General features: G+C 37.4%; 8 protein-coding genes across 8 annotated transcripts; 3 read left to right on the forward strand and 5 right to left on the reverse strand.

The window, feature by feature from the left end:
• The first annotated feature begins 528 nt into the window (after nucleotides 1-528).
• On the forward strand, nucleotides 529-2,721 carry B0P05DRAFT_545051 (acyl transferase/acyl hydrolase/lysophospholipase). Its single transcript, XM_051578600.1, has 12 exons — nucleotides 529-550; nucleotides 600-765; nucleotides 814-1,006; nucleotides 1,050-1,341; nucleotides 1,391-1,449; nucleotides 1,499-1,536; nucleotides 1,601-1,668; nucleotides 1,721-1,931; nucleotides 1,979-2,292; nucleotides 2,337-2,386; nucleotides 2,463-2,545; nucleotides 2,593-2,721. The coding sequence occupies exons 2-12, from the start codon at nucleotides 726-728 to the stop codon at nucleotides 2,688-2,690; spliced, it is 1,446 nt and encodes a 481-aa protein (XP_051433989.1). The 5' UTR covers nucleotides 529-550; nucleotides 600-725; the 3' UTR covers nucleotides 2,691-2,721.
• Nucleotides 2,463-4,562, reverse strand: B0P05DRAFT_132435 (uncharacterized protein). The gene is made up of 2 exons (XM_051573032.1): nucleotides 3,935-4,562; nucleotides 2,463-3,891 (listed from the first exon to the last, which is right to left on the reverse strand). The coding sequence occupies exons 1-2, from the start codon at nucleotides 4,472-4,474 to the stop codon at nucleotides 2,797-2,799; spliced, it is 1,635 nt and encodes a 544-aa protein (XP_051433990.1). The 5' UTR covers nucleotides 4,475-4,562; the 3' UTR covers nucleotides 2,463-2,796.
• Nucleotides 4,563-5,528: 966 nt separating this feature from the next.
• B0P05DRAFT_545062 (ras family-domain-containing protein) lies at nucleotides 5,529-6,799 on the reverse strand. Its single transcript, XM_051578601.1, has 7 exons — nucleotides 6,751-6,799; nucleotides 6,554-6,652; nucleotides 6,439-6,500; nucleotides 6,305-6,371; nucleotides 6,192-6,258; nucleotides 5,856-6,145; nucleotides 5,529-5,786 (listed from the first exon to the last, which is right to left on the reverse strand). The coding sequence occupies exons 2-7, from the start codon at nucleotides 6,578-6,580 to the stop codon at nucleotides 5,700-5,702; spliced, it is 600 nt and encodes a 199-aa protein (XP_051433991.1). The 5' UTR covers nucleotides 6,581-6,652; nucleotides 6,751-6,799; the 3' UTR covers nucleotides 5,529-5,699.
• A 4,283-nt stretch (nucleotides 6,800-11,082) lies between these two features.
• B0P05DRAFT_435436 (uncharacterized protein) lies at nucleotides 11,083-11,274 on the reverse strand (the record flags this gene model as incomplete). The annotated part of the gene is made up of 1 exon (XM_051573709.1): nucleotides 11,083-11,274. A coding segment is annotated over one exon (192 nt), but the record flags the coding sequence as incomplete, so codon positions are not given.
• Nucleotides 11,275-12,242: 968 nt separating this feature from the next.
• Nucleotides 12,243-12,410, reverse strand: B0P05DRAFT_442881 (uncharacterized protein; the record flags this gene model as incomplete). The annotated part of the gene is made up of 1 exon (XM_051573772.1): nucleotides 12,243-12,410. A coding segment is annotated over one exon (168 nt), but the record flags the coding sequence as incomplete, so codon positions are not given.
• A 1,093-nt stretch (nucleotides 12,411-13,503) lies between these two features.
• B0P05DRAFT_545067 (uncharacterized protein) lies at nucleotides 13,504-14,811 on the reverse strand. Its single transcript, XM_051578602.1, has one exon. The coding sequence runs from the start codon at nucleotides 14,594-14,596 to the stop codon at nucleotides 13,544-13,546; it is 1,053 nt and encodes a 350-aa protein (XP_051433994.1). The 5' UTR covers nucleotides 14,597-14,811; the 3' UTR covers nucleotides 13,504-13,543.
• Nucleotides 14,812-14,916: 105 nt separating this feature from the next.
• On the forward strand, nucleotides 14,917-15,084 carry B0P05DRAFT_434088 (uncharacterized protein; the record flags this gene model as incomplete). The annotated part of the gene is made up of 1 exon (XM_051573697.1): nucleotides 14,917-15,084. A coding segment is annotated over one exon (168 nt), but the record flags the coding sequence as incomplete, so codon positions are not given.
• Nucleotides 15,085-16,052: 968 nt separating this feature from the next.
• B0P05DRAFT_441415 (uncharacterized protein) lies at nucleotides 16,053-16,244 on the forward strand (the record flags this gene model as incomplete). Its single annotated transcript, XM_051573757.1, has 1 exon — nucleotides 16,053-16,244. A coding segment is annotated over one exon (192 nt), but the record flags the coding sequence as incomplete, so codon positions are not given.
• Nucleotides 16,245-16,808: the final 564 nt, after the last annotated feature.

The raw sequence follows: 16,808 nt of genomic DNA on the forward strand, positions 1-16,808 counted from the left end.
ACGCACGAAATTTAATATAAAGAAGGTTGACTCGTAAGGACCCTAGTATGTTTATGAGTGGTTGCTGCAAAAGGAAATTGACATGTATGTAGGTAGTACTCAAACATGTAACGGTTTGATTACTGACCTCATATTGCAGCTCGGTTAAAAGATTGAGAATAAGCTCAAGTTACTATCATCGTTTGAATAAACATGCGCATGATTTACAAATGAAGGAAACAAATAGGAGTATCAAAAACTAGAATGTCTTTTGTTGAAATGAGAACAGCTCTTTATCAAAAGGGCAAGATATACTCGTCAAAAAGAAAAAAGAGAGGGGAAAAGGAGGTAAACGTTTTAAAAGTCAGGCCAAAAACACTATGCAGATTTTCACATGTGATAATCAACTCTCTTTCTTCTCTTTTTTTTTCTTTTCTCCAAGATGAACAACCTTAAGGAACTGATCGCAAAGTCTATAAAAGACCCAGTGAAATATATTATTGCTCCGTTTATTTACTGTGTGTATATATCATCACTCACTTTTTATCAATATTTTGTTCAACCATGGATGGTAAGAAAAGAAAGAAAGACGTAGAAATAGTAACGCGTATTTTTCAAAGAATAAATGGAATGAGTACAAAGATAGTAAACCTGAAAATAGACTTTTATATCGCTTAAGAAATGCAGAGACCTTTGAAGAATGGCAAGATAGAGCAAGAGACTTGGACAAGTAAGCAAACACATATATGTGTATCAATGCTTACAATCATTATAATAGATACTTGAGTAAGCTAAGCAAATGAGTCTATATTCAATGATAACATGTCTATCTAGAAAATGATGCATGGGTTCAAAAACCTGAATCAAGAGTGTACGACAACAAGTTGATAGCTTCTAGACTATATCATTTGAAGAAAGCCCGGGAAGCGAATGATGTGGACAGCATGGCTTATTTGTTAAGAAGTGGCCTACTAAGAAACTTTGGGGGTATTTGTGACCGAAAGCTATTTTCTCATTCATATTTGGGGTATAAACTAAACCAAATAATTGCCCTATTGACTCTACTATAGAACAAAAAAATTAATTCAAGACTATATGGAAGAAGTGGTTGCTCAAATCGAACATATTGAGTCTACCCCTGACTTTGATTCACAAGCTAAGATCAAGTTTTTTAGTGATGCTCGTCAAAGTTTTGGATGTTCTGCATTAGTACTCCAAGGTAGTACTGCACTTGCTCTTTACCATATTGGTGTAGTGAAAGCATTGAATGAACAAGGGCTCTTGCCTCGAATCATTAGTGGTACAGCCATTGGTGCTATGATTGCTGCTTTGATTTGTATCCACACAGATGAAGAATTACCTGTAAGCCCCTCCCCTTTTTTTTATTGTTCTTTATCTAATCTTAAATTAGCATATTCTACAGCCTGAAGGTATCAACCTTACCGCTTTTTCTAAAAAGGGAAAGACTGGGTACGCCTTTTTCGTGCGATGTTTACATTTGCTTATAGTTTATTTATAGTCATTTCAAGAGACGTATTACTCGATTTATGAAGTACGGTAAGTGATCGAGACTATAAATCTAAAATAAGCTGACTTTTTGTTTCATATTTTGCATAATTAGGTTACTTGATGGATATGAAAGTGTTACAAGAATGTGTGCGTGAAAATGTAGGAGATTTAACCTTCGAGGCAAGTACGACATATTCTTCTCAGTCTTGTTTACTTATCAAGCATATGACAGGAAGCTTATGCCCGATCAAAACGAGTCTTGAACATTAGTGTTTCATCAAGTCGTACTCAAGAAGTCCCTCAGATTCTTAATTATTTGACTGCTCCCAATGTCCTCATCTGGAGTGCTGCTTGTTGCTCCACTGCCTCTGTTGGTCTGTTTGGTAGTTGTGATTTAATGGCCAAGGATAAAAATGGCAACATTGTCAAATGGAGTTCTTCTGGTAAGACATAAATTATATCGTACGATATTGTTATTCATTCTCTACAGCTGTCAAATGGAATCATTGGTCAGAAAAATCCTCTTCTGAAACTGAAGAGCCTCTTAATCGTCTCTCCGAACTGTTTAATGTAAATCACTTTATTGTTTCTCAGGCAAGTCTGTATGCTATTCCGTTTATATCCAAAGCACAAAACCTTCAACATGAAACATTGCTTCACAAATTCGCATTTATCATTGCCTCTGAATTCAAACATCGTCTTTATCAGTTAGATCAACTTCATTTTTTGCCTCATACTTTCCGTGGTGTAATTGAAGAGAAAATGTCGGGTAATGTTAATATTGTGCCTGAACTTGCTTTATATGTAAATTATTTTAGTCTATACAGTACACTGTCTAACTCGTATAGGATTTCAATATTTTGTTTTCAAATCCATCACATCAATCTTTGGCATATTGGTAAAGGACGATGCAATTGAACTTACATTGATCAATTTTTTTTTTTTTTTTTTTTTTTTTTTTTTTTTTTTTTTAGGATTTTACATGGTGAAAGATCAGTTTGGCCATTGATAGCTTTTATCAGAACAAGATGTATGATTGAATTAGCTTTAGACAGAGGTAAGACAAGATGAGATAAAAAGAGTACACTTATTCTTTTTGTTTAGCTGTCTTGAGATTGAAAGCAATGAATGTAGAAAGAGAGCCTGTTGTTGTTCGAAGTCGCTATATTGAAAACAAAAAGAGAGCTAGATCAATGCATTAATCTCTAAATAAAGTTTAAGCAAATAGGGTCAACTATACATATATATTTTTTTTTTCAAAAAAAAAGGGGGGGGGGGAAGGTGTACATAAAAAAGTATTTTTTTAAGCTATTGTCTCCAGCCAGCATTTAATTGCATAAGCGTTAACACAGCGTCCATTGGAAATTCGGCATTATTGTTTGTTCCATCTTGTGTCGTATTGTTGGTATTCTCTGTTGTCGCATTTGCAGTTGTTGTAGAATTAGCGTCTTTATCGTCTGATAATTCATGACCTCCTTCTTCTTTTACTTGAGAAGCAGCTGCAACTGTGGCTGCTTGTTGAATCGTTGTAGCCAACAATGCTGCCAACTTTTCTTCAGGTCGATCACCAATGGCTCCCAAACCATGGTTAAATGCTTGAGCTAATTGGAAATCATTGTTTGCAGATGATTCACCTTGTTCTGATCCATTTTGAGGTTGGTATTGGTGCAAATGTTGTAAAATCTCAAGCAACTGAAAGGGGAAAGGCTGTAGAGAAGCTCTAGCGTCTTTATTTTCGTCTTTCCCCATGTCTTGTTCCGATGTGCTTTCTGTTGGCATTGTCGTGGTAGAGGGTTGGTTCGTGTTGCCTTCAGACTCTTGTTGTTGTTGTTGTTGTTGTTGCTGTTGTTGCTGTTGTTGTTGCTGTTGTTGTTGATGTTGTTGTTGATGTTGTTGTTGATGTTGCTCTGGTTGCTGTGCTTGTGCATCCTGTGGCTGATCTGCTTGACCACTAGCCATATTACCGAGAAGATTACGAGCAGCAGCAGGAATGCCGAGGTTATTGCATAACAAAGTCAAATAATTAGCATCTGTAATGCTTGGAAGGTGTTGTTGGGGTGCCAAGTGTTGCGCAAGTGCAGCAAGATCTAGTCCACTATTGTTATTGAGTGTTCCTTCAGCATGACCACCTAAACTGTCATCAACCAATCCTCTTCTGCGTTCTTTCTCCTTTCGTTTTTGTTGACGTTTCAAGAACTCTTCTTCAATCCACTTCTTCTTATGTTCACTATCTTCTTTACCAAATAATTTATGGGCTCGCTTGTTAACTCGACAACGGAGATCGTTGTCTTTGTCTGTACAAGAAGCAGTTAGGAGAAGGACATTCGTTTTCCCATGATACTTACTTCTTTCTTCATTTTGCTGTCTCCAACGCTTTTTGCGTTCTCTGTTATCAGCACGAACCTATACAAGTAGTTAATTATCCAATCTTTTTGCAATGTCTTACCTTTTGATTCATAAGCTCACGTTTCAAAAGTTCGGTAGGTAATTGACTTAGATCCGTTTGTTGAGCCTGTCTTTGTCGTGATGATTGTTGTGTTTGTTGTGATGAAGACTGAGTACTTGGACTAAGAGCATGAAGCGTATTTGTGTTTGCACCACTGGTTGTATCTGTTGAAGTCATGACACCAATCGTATTCTCAAAATTGGCCAGAAAAGGGAAATTGTTAGTACCACTAAGGGCAGCAGCAGCGTGTGCCAATTGAAGCTGGTTAATCGCATCCAATTCTTGTGTGGTTGTTGGCTGTTCAGTCACAGCAGAAGGCGTGTGGGTGATCACAGGTGCCGTGGTTGTCATAACAGGAGGACTTGAAGTGACTGCGGTGTTGCCGTTTGTTTGAGAAGGCGCTGTAGTCGTTGTCGTGGGGTCGATATCCATAGGAGTAGCAGTAGTCACTGGGACTACTTGTTTCTCTTCCGGATCTTCCTTGACCGACTCGGTGTTTTTCTTTTCTTCTTTTAACACAGGTTGCTCTTGTTGGTTCATTGTACTCTAGATTGGCGTAATAAAGAAAAAAGAGAGAGAAAGAGAAAGGGAGAAATAGGATATATGTGTATAAAAGACAAGAAAAAAAAAACTCTAGTCCTTTTTTGTTTTGCCTCCAAGTATTTACTTTTGTATCTAAATAAGAGAGTCTAAGCGTGCTTCAGAATACGCTTGCTTTACTGCGCAATATTAAACAAGTTAAAACTGTTGCCTCTTGACCTTCTTGGAAAGACAAGGAAAAAAGTGAACCTCTTGAACGGCAGTGAAAAAAAACCAAATAAGCAGTCACGGACAGCATCTCTCTCCTTTTGAATAGTGCCAAGACGAGAGTGTTTTGGTTGAAGGAGGTCATAATCTTCCTTCAAGATTGAATAAGCAACAGTTGTACCGTGTATAATGTGTTCTTTGTATGAGAGATGTAAAATAATACTATGTATGCATATAAGATTCGATACCATACATGATTTTGACCAATGAGAAATGGACAAAGTTGTCTCTTTTTTTTTTTTTTTTTTTTTTTTTTTGTTTCATGATCATATTCATTTTACTCAGGAACCTTACTTTGATTTGAATTATACCTTGCAAGTATATTTCTTTTATGATACAAGCTAAGTTTAAAGAAAGAAAGAAATAATGTGTTATTTCATTATCATTACTATTACTATTACTATTATTATTTGATTGTCAATTCAACTTTTGAAGTTGTATATCATAGCATGAAAAGGGTACTGTTTCAAGAGATAGCTTACTCTATAAAATACAATCTATTGTTTATTTCAGATCAGACATGTCAAAGAACTAATGACAAGCTTATCTATTTCTCTAGTGTATTCAGTGTCAATGAATCAAGTCAATAACAAAGAAAATGAAGTGTAATTCTTGATCTATGTGCATTGCCCTAACAACATAAATATTGTATTTCCTATACATCATTCTCTTACAAGATTAGAAAAGATTCGAAATAATGAAACCTTTATCTCCTTTCATCTTTATCTGATTGCATCATAGAGCATATATGAAGCCTAGAACATAAACGTAAACATTCAGCGTACAATATTTCATGCAACCTCTTTTTCATTTATTTATTGTTTTGTTTTGGACTGTGTAACAAAACAAAACCTAAAAGAGACCATGTTACACATCAAGGATTTAGAGAGAGAGAGAATATTGTATCATTATTGTATTAAGTGTAAGAAATAAAAGAAAGAAAAAAATGAGAGGGTATTCAGCAGCAGCCACCACTGCTTGAGGAAGAATTTGCAGAAGGTAAAGAAGATCCACCCTGAGGAGGAGCTAATTTGACGCCATTTGTCTAAACCAAAAAAAAAAAAAAAAAAAAATAAGCATGTCATTTTTTTTTTTTCTTATTCTATCAACTTACTTCACTGTTCATGTCAATGGTACCATTTTGAATCTTCTTTTGAATAGCTTCTGCTGTCTTTGCAAATGCTTCTTCAACGTTTTCCGAAGATTTTGCAGATGTTTCCAAAAAGAACAAATCGTTCTCTTGAGCAAACTTCTCAGCCTCTTCTCTAGAGACTTGTCGATTCTTTTCCAAATCACATTTGTTTCCAATCAACATAATGACTGTGTTTGGGTTAGCATGTTGGCGCACATCTTCTAACCAGACAGGCAAATGTTCAAACGTCTCTCTTCTTGTGATATCATAAACTAAACACGTGTTATAAGCTCATTCTATCAATAACTTTAGATTTACCCAACAGAGCACCAGCTGCACCTCGATAATAGCTTCTTGTAATCGATCTGAATGATTCTTGTCCAGCCTGGGCAATATGAGACTTTTCTGCCTTTCTCTTTCATTTGACTTACTGTATCCCAGATTTGTAATTTTATTTGTTGATCGTTGACTGTAATAAAACGTGTACCAAATCCAACACTAATAATAATAATAATAAAGATAAGTTAAACTCCTTTTTCGTTTGAGTTCTACGGATAATATTTACCCAATCGTCAAATCATGAGCTGGCATAAATCTCTTGTCGGTAAATTGAAGCAAGATACAAGACTAGCATACAGATTATAATGAGTTATTATTCAAAAAATGAACATGAAGCTTACCTTGCCAACACCTATAGAATACATCATTTATCTAGTTAGTATATTCTATTGTTTTTTTTTCTTTCTTCTTTCAATACCAGTATCACCAATAATGATATACTAGAAAAAAAAAAGGGAGAGAAAAAAAAAGACTGTTAGTGTTGAGTGTTCCATATTCTTTGTCTGTATGAGATAGAAATAAGAAAAAAAAAAGAAACCTTTATGATATAATTGTAGCTGTAATTGGACATAGTTTTTAAGAAAAAGAAAAAAGGGTCAATAAACAATTAAATGCCCACTTATTTTGCCCCATAAAAATAGGATGACGTTAACTTTTTTAATGCATGTCCATTTTAAGTAACGTCGACCAAATTTGTGACTTTTATTTAGTGAGTTTCTAAAATAGTCAACAAAAGTGCGTTTGTCAAAACTTAAAATAAACATTTAATTTCAAAGAAAGCAAAAAAATGTCCAACAGTATTATTATTAAAAATCCTACAACCACTGTAACTCATGCCATCAAGAACTACAAGGAAGAGATCGAAAACTCTGAAGCAGTTTTTGGTGTCAAATGAATTTACAAGAGACATGTTACCAAGAAGGACAAAGGACTATGTCTGCTATAGATCTGGAGAAAAGAAAGTAAGAGCTGACACTGTGGAAGACAGTGTTAATGGCCAGATTAGAGACTTGCAAAAAAAAAAAAAAAAAAAAAAAAAAAGGTAGTTTGCTTGAAAGATAGTCCGAAAACTGTCGATTTTCAGCTCTTAAAGCAGCATAATTTTGCAATTGGTCAGCTTGAAGATTTCCAACATCTTTCTCTGTCAAAAAGCACCAAATCGTTGATTGATAATAGATTTGGGGATTGCTACAAAAAGAGAGATGTCAGAGTTTCTAATCAGAGATTATATCCAAAAGGACTACCAACAAACCATTTCAAGGTTGCTCTTGAATGTGGGCAGAATGGGCCCTGAAGAAAGAAGAAGAAGAGAAATGGATGCTGAAGCCATTAACAATAATATCTTGGCATTAATGGTGAAATTGGAAGAACCAGGATGTTACAGTGTTGCCTCCTTCACCACAGAAGAGGTAAAATACAAGAGTACCGTAGAGAATAATGTCATGACAGACTGTTCTTGTGCTGATTTCAATGGAACCAAACATCTTGCAAGCACGTATGTCTCTTGAAACACGCCGAGCCTACCATTAGTATCTACCAAGATATGTAAAATCGTCAGGAATGCATTCAATAGTAATATTCGGATTAAGCTAGTTCTTTGACTGCTTCTGATCTAAGCGCTCAGCTTGTTTCCGATGGTTTTGAGAATGTAAAAGTCTCACAAACTTTCTATATGATGAATTGAATTCCTTCAGCCACAAAAGGTCACCAATTTCACAGAGTCATGCAAATGACATTGTACGTCTTGAAATGGATGTACCTCTCTTACAAAACATATGGATAGAAATAGATTATAAATGATACTTATACACGTGTCAATATTTTGGATACCTTCGAAAAATGTTTACTAACATCTATGGTACTTTTGGAGTTGATTTGGATCAAAAAAGCGACTTGTGAAATTCGACCAAAATATCCCTTTCGAGCAAAGGACACTATTCATAAAAATCCTTCATTTGACAACACTTGATCTTTTTTTTTAACACTACAAGACGAAAAATGGAGCTCTCGACAAGATTAAGTACTCAAAATATGTGCCAGACGCTCTAGTTTTTTTTATCAATGCGTTTGATTGCTAATTGTACTATAGAAATAATGAGATATGAACGAAAAGCCTTATAAACATTTTTGTCTATTTGCTCAATATCTTAGCAGCAAAGCTGTTGTATTCTTTATATCAGCAGACTCGGAACGCATCTTCATACAATTCTCAGCAAAAGCTTCATTTTTTTTTAATGATTTTATTTGCCGCACATATTAGTGGTCTTGAGAGGGACCCACTAAAAGAGGTGCTCGACAATTATTTATTATAAGAGGGTTAAAAGAAGCGAAAAGGGTACTACAATTTCAAAAGTATAAAGAAATCAAGAAAAAAAAAAGAGCAGTTGTTGCGAAAGTATTTTCTAACACTACGCCGAATATCCAAGGGAAAAGAAGAAACCGGTATTGGTGACTCTGTGGATGGTACTCATACAGATATGAAACTGCTACTGTACGTAACTTGAGAGGCAAGTCAAAAGTGTTGGGTGGCAGAACAATGGAGCGTAAGGGCAGTAAAAGACACTCGATAGGATTTGGCATGTATGTATACTGTTTCATGGGAACAGCATCAATTGTCTGGAAGCACATGGTGATAGTGTTACTGGCCAACTGCTTTAAATGGCCTGGCCGCGAACGAGGAAAGAGCAGACCCAATAGTAGATGTTCAGTCTGGAGCAAAGTACGAGTATGTGCTGCTAGAAAGACTTTTGCCAGAGAGCGCTCAGCTTGAAGACACAAAAAAGAATGAAGCCAATGGTAATATAGTAATTTCTGCTGAGAAAACAAGTCAAGAATGCCAAGGCCACCATGCCACTTTGGTGCAGTCATCGTTTGCCAACTAATGCGAGGAAAGATTTGCCGGTTGATAAAAGAAGTAGTGACAGTTCGAATGGTATTAAGGATTGCTTGAGTGGTAGGGATTACTCGCAAAATATGCCAGCATTTAGACAATAAAAGTGAACTGGTAACTGTAGCTCTACCAACAACAGAAAGATTGCGTGAGGCGTGAATATCCGCCAGTTGAGTCAGTGATCGAGTGAGGGACGAAAAAAAGTGAGCGCGCTGGTCCAAGGATTGGATAAGGGGAAAACCTAAATAGATAATGGATTCAGCATCTGTACGGCACCATATCTTGGGAATGTCAATGGCTTGTAGAGTAGTCAGCCATTTGTCATCTAAATCGTGACCAGAGAGAGAGATTACTCGCACTTTATGATAGTTAATCTTAGCATTGGATGCTTTACTGTAGGCTTGCAAGTGAAACTGCATTCTGCGAAGGTCACGGATGTTATGAAAAAAAACTAGAGTGTCATCAGCATAACTAAGCAATTTGATAGCAGGTAAGGTGATAGCTTGACTAAAATCATTATGCTTAAAGCGATAGCCAGAAAATTGAGTGTCATCCAATATCGATTGGAGAAGTGTCTCTAAGGCAAAATTGTATAAAATACAGGAGAGTGGGTCACTTTGTTTGAGGCCTCGGCGCTTTGGAACCAACTGCTTAGAGAGCCAACCATCGATGTTAATACAAATGAAGTTATTCCTGATCAAGGTAGTAATGCTGGTAGCAAGGGTCTTTGGAAGGCCAAAGTATAACAATACTTGCTTGAAATAGTCAGGGCTAACACAATCATAGGCCTTTTCTTGGTCTAGTAGGATGCCAAGATCCTTGTCTGGTCGGCGGTAGTTTGTTGCTGCATTTTCCATGATCATTTGGGTGAGCAAGCCATGTTCAGCAATATATCTACCAGGCATAAAGGCTAGCTGATGTCTGTTGATAAGTGTAGCAGCTACTGTCATAATCCTGTGGTTGATTATCCGAGTGAAGACCTTGTTATCTGTATTCACCAACTGGATAGGACGATAGTTACCTGCCCGCGTTAAATCACCTTTCTTGGGCAAAAGGGTCGTAAGTGATAGCAGTCATGAAGCAGGGAATAACAAATGAGCCAGAGCATCATTGTATATTTGTAGAACCATTTGCCTTAAACAAGGAATATGAATTAAGATACCTACAATGTCGTATGGCAAGCCATCGCTACCAGGACTACTCCGACGAGGTGAGCGACGACTTGCTCTCGATATCTCCAGCCAAGTGATAGGACTTTCAAGGGTAGATGCTTGCTCTTTGATAAACCATTGGCTGTTGGCATGCTGTAGGAGCGTATGGACATCAGAAGATTGGATCTTATCAGGTCGATAGAGCTTCTTGTAAAAGGAAACCATTACCTTTGTTTTTCCTTCAGTGGAAGTAACCAAGCGTCTAGAGTTGGGATCAAGGAGCTTCGGTATTGTCCGCTGAATTGATCTATCTTAAGCTAGTTTTTTGAGAAGACCAGGAGATCGTTCACCTTTTTCTCGCCAAAATTTGCCTGCTTTGAGATGTTCTATTTCGGCGGATTCATCCTGCAAAATAGTAATCATTTTTTCGGCCTTTGGCAAAAGAAATAATAAAATGGATGTGTTTTTGTGATCTCGTAAAATTTTGTTGCGTTTGGATTGAAGCTTCTTGAGTGTCTTAGATCTCCAGTTGTTACGCTCGATTTGGAAGGATCGAGTAAAAATTTTTACTTGTTCTTTCAATCATTCCAGAGAAATTGTACTGAAGGGCAATCAGGATCTAAAAGGTTGTTACTTTCCATTTATTGTTGAATGTGCGCTGTCAAACCGTTTTTTTATGTGGATGGTTGGACAAGGTTAGGTTTACCTTTCCAAGGGCCACGTCCAGCTAAAGTGTGTACCAATTGATAGTTAATGGAAAGCAAGGTATGGTCAGTCTAATTGTAGTTGACGAAACTTTGAGTCATAGACTTATTAAAAGCCTTTTTATTCAAAGAGGTTCACTATGTAAGCATTTTTGAAAGTTATTAACAGAATGTTGCACTGTATTTTTAAGAACAATTGGCTCAATGTATCCACATGACTCAACTATTCTTGATTTCAAGTCCTCAGTGTCGTTAAACTGAGTACGCTGAACCTTTCCCTTTAACACAGACCAGAAATCTTCAATAGGGTTGAGCTCTGGAGAATATGGGGGGGGGAGGAGGAGGAGGTATATACACCGGTAGCCCCTACTAATGATCATCTTCTCAATCTCAGCAGAAGTGTGAATAGGCGCATTATCCATGATAATGTAATAGCCTTTCATGGCAGGAAATTTGTCCATTTCAAGCATGGTCTTATAAATAAAACGCATATAATGGCCCGTTACAGTTTCCTTGGACATCTTCTTGGTCCCCTCTTTCTTTCTTTTTCTAGCGCCATCAACTTTAACTCTCTGGGAGCTATTGGGACCCTAACCTCCAAGTTTACAACACCTGAAGCTGATACTGCACCTAGTATGGTATGCGAAATTGCCCTTGTTGTTGGCGTTACTACTACTGCTGGAGTACCTTTGGCGGAGCATGCAGTAGGACCCCGCATATTTATATTGAACCCTGCTTCATCGACAAACACACAATTTGCGAGGTAATCCATATCAATCTGGATCCATTTCTCAACCCATAAACGTCGTTCTTCAATGCGTCCTGGGATATTTCTTCCCTCCGGATGACGAGTTACGCGCTTTACAGTCAAATTGCATTCATTAAGAATGAAAGATCCAATTGAAGACTTTTTAAGGTTGAAGCCTTCAAAAGCTTTAGTTAAATTTTCGACGGCGTCTTCTTTCTTTGCCTGAGGGTGTTCGTCGAAGAAGTTGATCAAATGATATTTGTGCTCAGCTTGTAGTTGCGAAGGCTTCCTGTTAAATTTGTTGGTTTCCTTCTCATATATATCCCAGTCAGGATCCTCTCTTAATCTTTTGGCCTATTTTTGAGCTGTGCGTTCAACGATTCGAGCATGCCTTCCTGCTGCTGCGGCACTCATGAGTTTCAATCGAAGACAATAAAGAAACAAACTCTTCTGGTCGTTGGAATAAATATTGTACTTCGAGCTAGGTTCCTTCTTTATACACTTCTCAACTTCTTCCATCACTGTATCGAGTCGAGGCTCGGCAGGGTCGAGATTTAACATTACTCGCGTCCTCTGGTACTGAGTTAAGGTCATGAGTGTTTCAATGTTAAAAGGATCGCCTTCCTCTTCCCAGTCCATTGTTTCAGCTCCGTTTTCATCTAAAATCTCGCCTTGGCCATCTTCGTAAAACATCTTGAAGCTCATTTTGTATGTAAAAGAAAAACGTCGATTGGAAAGAGCAATTTCCGTCTTTATTTAAAAAATCCGTCAATTGGCATTGGCGACGCTGTAAATGTAATAACGTTATGTCACTTGATCTGGTATCAGGTCAACGTTGGAATTTGATTGGTTAAATTAAGCAAAAAGCAAGGATTGATACCTGGTAACGTGTGTTTTTCACTTCATCTGGTATCAAGATATCTGGAATTTGATTGGCTAAATTAAGCAAAAAGCAAGGATTGATACCTGGTAACGTGTGTTTTTCACTTCATCTGGTATCAAGATATTTGGAACTAAAGTACAAAATGACGGACCTCCCCAGAGAACTTCTATCTTTAAAACTGCCACATAAATTACGACCAGGCACAGACTTGATGTCGAAACAAATTTTATTGAATCCCACTGTGATTGACATTGTCGTCGAGACAACATTTGGATCTGAAGGAAAATGCAACTATTTATACATTTACTATTTTAGATCGTTGTAGAATGCATCACTCTGCGGCTGTACTTGTTGCTACAGAAAAACACGCATATGAGCCTCTATTTATGGCTCCATATTATTCATTTCTAAATTCAATTGAAGAGCGTTGACCCAAAACTAAGCAACACAAACGTCGAAATCCTTCCGATAAAGCAGATATTCTTCCTCTACGCATTACGTAGACTGCCACTACAATTACCCGCGAAAATCGTAAGAGGTAGGTTCAACACGCTGAAACTTATTGGGGCAGATGTATCGATAAAGAGATTTGTTCAAAGCAAATTGAAGCAATACAATTCTATCTGAAAACATACGCTGTTTCCTGGTCCCAGAGAATTTCTAGGCTGACCATCAATACTGTGCGCTCGCGCTTGGTCTTAAATCATTGAAAAAACCAAACCATTTTCACCAAGAAACCGACCAAGAACAAAGCCTGTGTGATGAGGATTTATTTGTACGGCAAACTATCCTTTCCAAGCGTTTGTCAATGATTCAAGTGAAGATTGAGAGTAGTGGTTTTAACAAAATACTCCATTAACGCTCGCTATTTTTTTTATTAATTAATGAAGCAGTTAGTTTTTGTTATCAATGGTCTTTCTTTCTTTTATATGTTCGATATAAAGCACAAATAGCCTCAATTTTTATTTTTTTTCCATCTATAATAGCTAGACTTCATTGTAGTCCATTTGGTATAGTTTTTAAAAAAACCAAGCTCCCGACCATCCTCATACACACGCTTCCATGAAATGGGTGTATTATTATTTAGCTCGGAAAGGTAGTGCTCTAAATAATCCCAGTTGCTAATGGTACTGGTGTTGGTATCGGCGTTGGTGCTGCTGCTGGTGCTGGCATTGGTGTTGGTATTGGGAGCTTCTAATGAGATGGACTCATATTTTCTTTTTAAAGCAGCAGGAAGTAGTTTACCATCGTCTAAAATTTTCTTGCATTTTTCAACATCTGGAACTTCTTCTGATAATGCTGATATTGCCTTCGTTAAAACATTTTCCGTATTTTCACACACCAGCAACAAATCTTCTGTGGGCTTTGTACTTTCATCCATTTGTTCTTGGAACACCCGTGCAGCAATTGAATACAATAATTGAATAGTAGGATCATCGCGGAAAGGGTTCACTAAAAGTGAAGGGTGTTGATTGATAAAAAATGTTGACAAAGCAACAAAAGGAGAAAGGGGTGATGTCAAGCTCGTTTCTATCGAGCTGCTGGTCACAAAGTAACACATCTTGGCCCAAGGTTGGCAAGAGTATTGACGAAGAAAAGGGTGGTCTTTGTTTTGTACCGTTTTCTTTGAGACTTCATATTTCATCGAAGAGATAACAAATGTTAACACAATCGGTATTTTATTGTATTGGCGATAGAGAGATATGGCATAAGACATGAGTCTCAAAATGAAATCGTTGTCAACTATATGCTGAATTCCCACTAAAATAGGGGGAAACCTATCGTTTTGTTGAGAGATGGGTAGATACAAAATGTCCGAAATGGTACGATCTGGCCATTCTGTCGGCCAAGGTGAATAGTTGCATTTTCCTTCAGATCCAAATGTTGTCTCGACGACAATGTCAATCACAGTGGGATTCAATAAAATTTGTTTCGACATCAAGTCTGTGCCTGGTCGTAATTTATGTGGCAGTTTTAAAGATAGAAGTTCTCTGGGGAGGTCCGTCATTTTGTACTTTAGTTCCAAATATCTTGATACCAGATGAAGTGAAAAACACACGTTACCAGGTATCAATCCTTGCTTTTTGCTTAATTTAGCCAATCAAATTCCAGATATCTTGATACCAGATGAAGTGAAAAACACACGTTACCAGGTATCAATCCTTGCTTTTTGCTTAATTTAACCAATCAAATTCCAACGTTGACCTGATACCAGATCAAGTGACATAACGTTATTACATTTACAGCGTCGCCAATGCCAATTGACGGATTTTTTAAATAAAGACGGAAATTGCTCTTTCCAATCGACGTTTTTCTTTTACATACAAAATGAGCTTCAAGATGTTTTACGAAGATGGCCAAGGCGAGATTTTAGATGAAAACGGAGCTGAAACAATGGACTGGGAAGAGGAAGGCGATCCTTTTAACATTGAAACACTCATGACCTTAACTCAGTACCAGAGGACGCGAGTAATGTTAAATCTCGACCCTGCCGAGCCTCGACTCGATACAGTGATGGAAGAAGTTGAGAAGTGTATAAAGAAGGAACCTAGCTCGAAGTACAATATTTATTCCAACGACCAGAAGAGTTTGTTTCTTTATTGTCTTCGATTGAAACTCATGAGTGCCGCAGCAGCAGGAAGGCATGCTCGAATCGTTGAACGCACAGCTCAAAAATAGGCCAAAAGATTAAGAGAGGATCCTGACTGGGATATATATGAGAAGGAAACCAACAAATTTAACAGGAAGCCTTCGCAACTACAAGCTGAGCACAAATATCATTTGATCAACTTCTTCGACGAACACCCTCAGGCAAAGAAAGAAGACGCCGTCGAAAATTTAACTAAAGCTTTTGAAGGCTTCAACCTTAAAAAGTCTTCAATTGGATCTTTCATTCTTAATGAATGCAATTTGACTGTAAAGCGCGTAACTCGTCATCCGGAGGGAAGAAATATCCCAGGACGCATTGAAGAACGACGTTTATGGGTTGAGAAATGGATCCAGATTGATATGGATTACCTCGCAAATTGTGTGTTTGTCGATGAAGCAGGGTTCAATATAAATATGCGGGGTCCTACTGCATGCTCCGCCAAAGGTACTCCAGCAGTAGTAGTAACGCCAACAACAAGGGCAATTTCGCATACCATACTAGGTGCAGTATCAGCTTCAGGTGTTGTAAACTTGGAGGTTAGGGTCCCAATAGCTCCCAGAGAGTTAAAGTTGATGGCGCTAGAAAAAGAAAGAAAGAGGGGACCAAGAAGATGTCCAAGGAAACTGTAACGGGCCATTATATGCGTTTTATTTATAAGACCATGCTTGAAATGGACAAATTTCCTGCCATGAAAGGCTATTACATTATCATGGATAATGCGCCTATTCACACTTCTGCTGAGATTGAGAAGATGATCATTAGTAGGGGCTACCGGTGTATATACCTCCTCCTCCTCCCCCCCCCATATTCTCCAGAGCTCAACCCTATTGAAGATTTCTGGTCTGTGTTAAAGGGAAAGGTTCAGCGTACTCAGTTTAACGACACTGAGGACTTGAAATCAAGAATAGTTGAGTCATGTGGATACATTGAGCCAATTGTTCTTAAAAATACAGTGCATCATTCTGTTAATAACTTTCAAAAATGCTTACATAGTGAACCTCTTTGAATAAAAAGGCTTTTAATAAGTCAATTGGAATGAATAATTTCCGTCTATTGAAAAATCAAGATCCGTCTTTTGGAAACCTAAAAACCGCCCTTTGAGATTTTTCAATTCCGTCATTTGGAATTTCAATACCCGCCCATTGATTTTTATAAAACCGCCCTTTATTTAAAAAATCCGTCAATTGGCGTTGGCGGCGCTGTATAAAATATTTCTATTTCTTTATGTTCTTTGGCATTCCAAATAGCGCAAGATTTTTTCAGAGAAATTCATTACCAACAATTTTTGTATGACACCCAGAGCAAAAATGCTTAAAACACAACTTAAATGCACCATTTTTTGATGCGAAATTACTCGACAACCAAACTATCAAAACAGCCCGTTTTTTTTTGTTTAAAACATGTTCTTTCAAATTCAATAATTCAGGGGTACCATTGACTTGGTTGTTGGGTAAAATTCATTTTTTGACCCATAATGGATCTTCGATGGTCTTCTTTTTTAATCCCGTTGGATCGTAATGGAATATACTAACTATTTATATGAATTAGGTAATCAAGTGTATAGATATGA

The sequence above is a fragment of the Gilbertella persicaria genome (genome assembly GCF_025201335.1).
Source record: "Gilbertella persicaria strain CBS 190.32 chromosome Unknown B0P05scaffold_24, whole genome shotgun sequence".
NCBI classification, from domain to species: Eukaryota; Fungi; Mucoromycota; class Mucoromycetes; order Mucorales; family Choanephoraceae; genus Gilbertella; species Gilbertella persicaria.

What these genes read in the sequence shown, in the direction of transcription:
- B0P05DRAFT_545062 (XM_051578601.1), bottom strand. Translation starts at nt 6,580, where the DNA reads ATGATGTATTCTATAGGTGTTGGCAAG. An exon ending in TGCAGCTGGTGCTCTGTTGG is followed by an intron (nt 6,146 to 6,191) that starts GTAAATCTAAAG and finishes ACACGTGTTTAG; the next exon opens with TTTATGATATCACAAGAAGA. An exon ending in CCATTGACATGAACAGTGAA is followed by an intron (nt 5,787 to 5,855) that starts GTAAGTTGATAG and finishes TTTTTGGTTTAG; the next exon opens with ACAAATGGCGTCAAATTAGC.
- B0P05DRAFT_545067 (XM_051578602.1), bottom strand. Translation starts at nt 14,596, where the DNA reads ATGACGGACCTCCCCAGAGAACTTCTATCTTTAAAACTGCCACATAAA.
- B0P05DRAFT_132435 (XM_051573032.1), bottom strand. Translation starts at nt 4,474, where the DNA reads ATGAACCAACAAGAGCAACCTGTGTTAAAAGAAGAAAAGAAAAACACC. An exon ending in GTGAGCTTATGAATCAAAAG is followed by an intron (nt 3,892 to 3,934) that starts GTAAGACATTGC and finishes CTACTTGTATAG; the next exon opens with GTTCGTGCTGATAACAGAGA.
- B0P05DRAFT_545051 (XM_051578600.1), top strand. Translation starts at nt 726, where the DNA reads ATGTGTATCAATGCTTACAATCATTATAATAGATACTTGA. An exon ending in TGTCAAATGGAGTTCTTCTG is followed by an intron (nt 1,932 to 1,978) that starts GTAAGACATAAA and finishes CATTCTCTACAG; the next exon opens with CTGTCAAATGGAATCATTGG. An exon ending in TGAATTAGCTTTAGACAGAG is followed by an intron (nt 2,546 to 2,592) that starts GTAAGACAAGAT and finishes CTTTTTGTTTAG; the next exon opens with CTGTCTTGAGATTGAAAGCA.